Consider the following 6030-nt stretch of genomic DNA (forward strand, 5'->3'; position numbering starts at 1 on the left):
AAGTAAGCATTTGAAAGTCTAGAAGATACATAGAAATAAATACTTGAGTGTCATTTACCAGGGTTATTGAACCTGAGTACTCGTGTGAAACAACAGATTGTCAGGTGGAAGCATGAGATGGGAAGACCTTCAAGCAGAGGCCTCAGAGAAGTCAGAGGATTCCCGAACCAAGCAATAAAAGAAATGATATTACTGGAGAAAAGAACACATTGAAACAGAACTTCAGAAAACTCAAAATTGTAAGAACTTTTAAAAAGAAAAGAAAATATTGAAGTAAAAACACTTAGCAATATGTATACTGTGGCCATGTTGTTTCACCCATTCCCAATTCACTTTGGAGCTCTGTATATATGGAAAGCATAGGAACTAAAATGTTTGCTTATGAATAAAGCATAATTCTAAAGGAGACTAAATTTAGCTTAGCAAAGTAGTTGGATCTGTGCCTTTGTCACTTAACATATTGGAAAGATAGTGGTGCTTCTATGGATGAAATTACTGGGGTTGTATCTAATTACCTCTCATCGTGGTACTCTGCTTCAGAAGTCAGGACAAGAGTAATCAGCTCCAGTATGATTGCCTCCATACTGGGGTGGTCTGTGTCTGGTTGCCTAGGACAGGGCGAGGAGGGAGAGGCTGTGTCTGGTTGCCTAGCTCAGGAAGAGGAGGACGAGGCTGTGTCTGATTGCCTAGCTCAGGAAGAGGAGGACGAGGCTGTGTCTGGTTGCCTAGCTCAGGAAGAGGAGGACGAGGCTGTGTCTGATTGCCTAGGTCAGGGCGAGGAGGGAGAGGCTGTGTCTGGTTTCCTTGGTCAGGGAGAGGAGGACGAGGCTGTGTCTGGTTGCCTAGGTCAGGGCGAGGAGGGAGAGGCTGTGTCTGGTTGCCTAGGTCAGGGCGAGGAGGGAGAGGCTGTGTCTGGTTTCCTTGGTCAGGGAGAGGAGGACGAGGCTGTGTCTGGTTGCCTAGCTCAGGGAGAGGAGGACGAGGCTGTGTCTGGTTGCCTAGGTCAGGGAGAGGAGGACGAGGCTGTGTCTGGTTTCCTTGGTCAGGGAGAGGAGGACGAGGCTGTGTCTGGTTGCCTAGGTCAGGGCGAGGAGGGAGAGGCTGTGTCTGGTTGCCTAGGTCAGGGCGAGGAGGGAGAGGCTGTGTCTGGTTTCCTTGGTCAGGGAGAGGAGGACGAGGCTGTGTCTGGTTGCCTAGGTCAGGGCGAGGAGGGAGAGGCTGTGTCTGGTTGCCTTGGTCAGGGAGAGGAGGACGAGGCTGTGTCTGGTTGCCTAGGTCAGGGAGAGGAGGAAGAGGCTGTGTCTGGTTGCCTAGGTCAGGGAGAGGAGGACGAGGCTGTGTCTGGTTTCCTTGGTCAGGGAGAGGAGGACGAGGCTGTGTCTGGTTGCCTAGGTCAGGGAGAGGAGGACGAGGCTGTGTCTGGTTGCCTAGGTCAGGGAAAGGAGGACGAGGCTGTGTCTGGTTGCCTAGGTCAGGGCGAGGAGGGAGAGGCTGTGTCTGGTTGCCTTGGTCAGGGAGAGGAGGACGAGGCTGTGTCTGGTTGCCTAGCTCAGGGAGAGGAGGAAGAGGCTGTGTCTGGTTGCCTAGCTCAGGAAGAGGAGGAAGAGGTTGTGTCTGGTTGCCTAGGTCAGGGCGAGGAGGGAGAGGCTGTGTCTGGTTGCCTAGGTCAGGGCGAGGAGGGAGAGGCTGTGTCTGGTTGCCTTGGTCAGGGAGAGGAGGACGAGGCTGTGTCTGGTTGCCTAGCTCAGGGAGAGGAGGAAGAGGCTGTGTCTGGTTGCCTAGGTCAGGGAGAGGAGGAAGAGGCTGTGTCTGGTTGCCTAGGTCAGGGCGAGGAGGGCTAGGCTGTGTCTGATTGTGTATGTCAGGCTGAGGGAGACGAGGCTGTGTTTCATTTCCTTGGTCAGGATGGGATGGACAATGTTGTGTTTGGTTACCTCCACCATGGGGTGGTCTTTGTTCATGGTGTGGTGGCAGATGGCGAGAATGGGAGTGTTTGTCTCCACCATGGGGTGATCCGTAGGGAAGTGGAGGGAGAGAAAGTGAGTGTCTGCCTCCATCAGGGGGTGGTCTTGGGTAAAGTGTTCCCTCTTGACTTTCACTTCCAACAGAGGATCCAAGTGAGTGTCTTCCAGGAGGTGATCTCAAAAGTATGTACTCGTCTTGATCCCCAGACTCTGTAAATATGAAATAGAGTGCAGAATATATGAAACTAATTGTGGAAGACTTCCCTTTGTATTTCTCTGATGCCATCACACATTACCTGTCTAGAACATTTTCTCAGCAGCCAACTACTATCATGTCTACTTCCTGGTCTTGAATATTGTTCTATGTGCTGATGATATTGCAAAATCTGTATCTAAGAACCTTAAATTTATCAAAACTGAAATGTTAGATTATATGAATTATAATTCCAGGAAAGAAAGTGGGCAAAGACTTCCAATGAAGCCTAGTCTCAGTACTTGAACCATGAATTGAAATGAAAGCTAGTTATTCAAACATCTAAAAATGCACAGAAATACACAGAGTGAACAAAAAAAGATGAGAAATTTCCTCTAGCATGTTCTCTTAATATTCACACTAAATATTGTTCCATATTTTCAGGAATGCAGTTGGTTAGAGAAAGGGGTCATGAAAAGGAATTTCTGTTCATTTTTTTTTAAAAAAACATATCATTCTTGAGGGGAATACTGAGGAAGAATGAAGCAGTTCAACAAATCTTAGTGATGTGGAAAAGTAAAAGTAAGTACACTTTTCACTTGAGAGCCATCTCTCAGCAGTGGACGAGAAGAACTGTTACTCAAATTGGTGGTTTCCAGAAGTAGAGGTAAAGAAGATTTGTCTAAATTATTAAAATTAACATTCATCCATTAGTTACTAAAAAAGTTTAAATGATTATAATATGATTTTGGAGAACTTAAAAAACTCCTAAGAAGAGTACAGAGTACTCTTAAGAGTAGGAACAAAGTACCATTGCAGTTGACATCTATGAAATAATATGCATTTTATCACTAATTTCATTGAAATAATGTTCTGGATTTTTTTAAAAAAATGAAATTATAAGGGAACATGGCGAACAATGAGGGCTGATGAGACGCCAAGGACAATGGCACGCGGTTTTGATCCTACGCAATGTGCTGGCTTGGTGGGAGCCTAGCCAGTCTGGATGTTCACCTTCCTAGATATGGATGGAGGGGGGAGGACCTAGGACTTACCACAGGGCAGGGAACCCTGACAGCTCTTTGGACTGGAAAGGGAGGGGGAGAGGAGTGGGGGGAAGGGGAGAGGGGTGGGAGGAGGGGGAGAAGAGTGGGAGGAGGGGGAGAAGAGTGGGAGGAGGGGGAGGGAAATGGGAGGCTGGTGGGAGGAGGTGGAAATTTTTTTTTATTTTCTTTATCCTCCTTTTATCAATAAAAAAATTTTAAAAAAAAAGAAAAGAAGCAATTTTTTCAACTCAAAAACATCTGGTAAGGAGATTTGACTTGCATTCATAACCTGTATGATCTTGTCAGCCACACTGAAATGCACTCAAAAAGAAAAAAGATACAGCAAGAGAACAGAAGTGTGATGGACAAAGTGGATCTCCACCAACTGCCTAAAGACAGAGCAAACCTTTTCATCCTCTTATAATCCCTCCAAACTCACTGCTACCATTTTATATGTTTATTTCAAGGCCAAGTTTTGCTGTATCATTACCCATTTTCTTCATTATTTCCTTTACTTATATTAGTAAGTTTTCCCAAGAAGAAAACAAAAAGAAAATAAACATATATACCATGTCACATGTGCTACTATAGCAAACTGAAATTCTGATTGGAAGTAGGAGTAAAACTCACTTTCTAGGTGAAGAGTTACAGGCAATGAATGGCTGCTTAGGAAGGTAGAATCAGCTCTCTCTAAAGGTAAATGCCTTTATCCAATGCTTAGCCCTAAAGCCATCTGCAATGCTTTGTAGACTTATTTGTGTTTGTGTGTGTGCATACGTGTTTAACAATAATAAAGAAGTCATGGATTGAAGAAAGAGTAGGGAAGAAACATGTGAGGAATTGGAGGGAGCAGGGCAGGAAGGGAAACAATGTAAATAGAGTATGCATGTATGAAATTAATTCCCCAATTGTTAAAATAAAAATGAACAAATTGGGTCTTAATGTGTCTATTTTTATGTATAAAGGGTCAGGCCTTGCTATCTGATTCTCTGCCTCTCTAGCAGTTTTGATGTATATTTATCTCCTCCATCTGTCCTGAACCCATTTTATAACAAGACTACCTACCCAGTATATATAATTCTTTGACAATAATATTGGTGTCCTCCATTGCCCTCTCTGTTTCTTACAGACAAAACTCCACTCCCAACCCTTTTCCTTATACCTTCACTTGAGCTCTGAGCTGAACTCGGGGCCAGCAAGGCCACTATCAGCAGGACCACAAGCATCTTGGAGTAGGCTCTGGAGTTTCTTTCAAGTCCGTGTTAGAGAGAATAAAACAGCAGCAGTTCTCCTTATAGGGAGGAGCAGAACAATGGTACTTTTGAGTTCCCTACAGAGTGATTTCACCCCTGGAAACAGGATACCTTGCATCCATGACTTCTTTTGTGACTTGACCCATGAAATAGGAAGGGAAGAAAAATTGTCTTTGTTTTATTTCTAAAAGATATAATGTGTGGCTTGAATAATACTGTTGAAGGAGTATTGGGTGAGATACTAGCACACATATTCAAAGTAAAGTCTTGATATAATTTGAACTTCAGTATGTTTGATGAGACTCTGTTCTTCAAATGTGAGTTGTGGGGAAGAAGTATTAGTCGACAGTATTTTCATATCACAAATGGAAGACAGCAGATACTTCAGACACTCTTTATAGCCCAGATTCCATAAGTCATAATGTATGTGTCCAGTGTCCATGATATTTCATCACAATTTTAATTAATACAACAGTCATTATAGTTCAGGTATGAAATTCACTAGGACATCACACTTGAAGACATGGTAAATGATGGTAGACACTCTTTATACCTTACTACTTCAGTATTATTTACAATATACAGGGCTCTATCCCAGATCAGTGAAATCTTGGTGATACAGATCATTGGTATTGTACAGTACTCCAACTTGTTAAAATCCATGGAATTTGGTAGCTGAAATAGTTACAGATACCACCACTGGGTTTCAATGGAAGTCCATTTTCTTTCACAAAAAGCATTATTTCACATTTCTAATACTTCAGTGTCCTCCCTTTTATGATACTATCCTATATACATTTTTGGTCCTATTACTTCTAGGAAATGCTTTAAATAAGCACCATTCATAGTAATCACAATTATACAGATGAACAAGTTATTCTTTAAAGTCCAACTTGCCTTAAGTTGGTGATCTCATTTGCAGAAATATTCCATGCTATTGTCTCAAATTGGCCTGTGATAAGAAATTCTCTCAGAAATATCCTAAAATGTGTTCCCTTCCTCCCTGTCAGCATACTGACTCAACAATATGCTGTGTTCTGACTGTGTCTTCCTGTGTTGTCATCTGATTCTCAACATTTTTCACAAACATCCTCTAAAGAATTCATTTAATCAGATTATTTTCCTACTTATCATCTCATTAATAAAGACCTGGCATCGAAACCCAAAGCAAATTACAATGTTTCATTTGGGCCTTGTTTTCTCAAGCTTTGGAATCTTCACATCAACCTCTTCCCTCATCATGCTGAGGAGCAGTAGCAACAGTTTCTCATCACCCATAGATTATTACAATTCCATCAGGTCACATAGCAAGTGTTGGGATACAAATGTGTCCAGAAGTGATTTTTCACCCAGGAAAGGTTGGTTCTTGATTTTCAGTCACAGTTATGAATTTAATTCCTTGTTCATCCTTTCAGAATGTTTTGTTCTTGGTGTGTCTTAGAATTGAGGAAATGGTCACATGATTCTTTATTCTCAAACTATCAGACTGTCAGCAATTTAGCTCATATGCTAAGGAATAGAAACCAATAAGTTTTCAAAGCTTATAAGCCAATGCTTCTATCTCCATCATTTCA

General features: G+C 42.6%; 1 protein-coding gene across 1 annotated transcript; it reads right to left on the reverse strand.

The window, feature by feature from the left end:
• Nucleotides 1-558: 558 nt before the first annotated feature.
• On the reverse strand, nucleotides 559-4429 carry LOC142855778 (uncharacterized). The gene is made up of 2 exons (XM_075982186.1): nucleotides 4364-4429; nucleotides 559-1509 (listed from the first exon to the last, which is right to left on the reverse strand). Exons 1-2 carry the CDS (start codon nucleotides 4427-4429, stop codon nucleotides 559-561), a joined length of 1017 nt encoding a protein of 338 aa, XP_075838301.1.
• Nucleotides 4430-6030: the final 1601 nt, after the last annotated feature.

Source organism: Microtus pennsylvanicus, chromosome 8 (genome assembly GCF_037038515.1).
Source record: "Microtus pennsylvanicus isolate mMicPen1 chromosome 8, mMicPen1.hap1, whole genome shotgun sequence".
Taxonomy (NCBI): Eukaryota; Metazoa; Chordata; class Mammalia; order Rodentia; family Cricetidae; genus Microtus; species Microtus pennsylvanicus.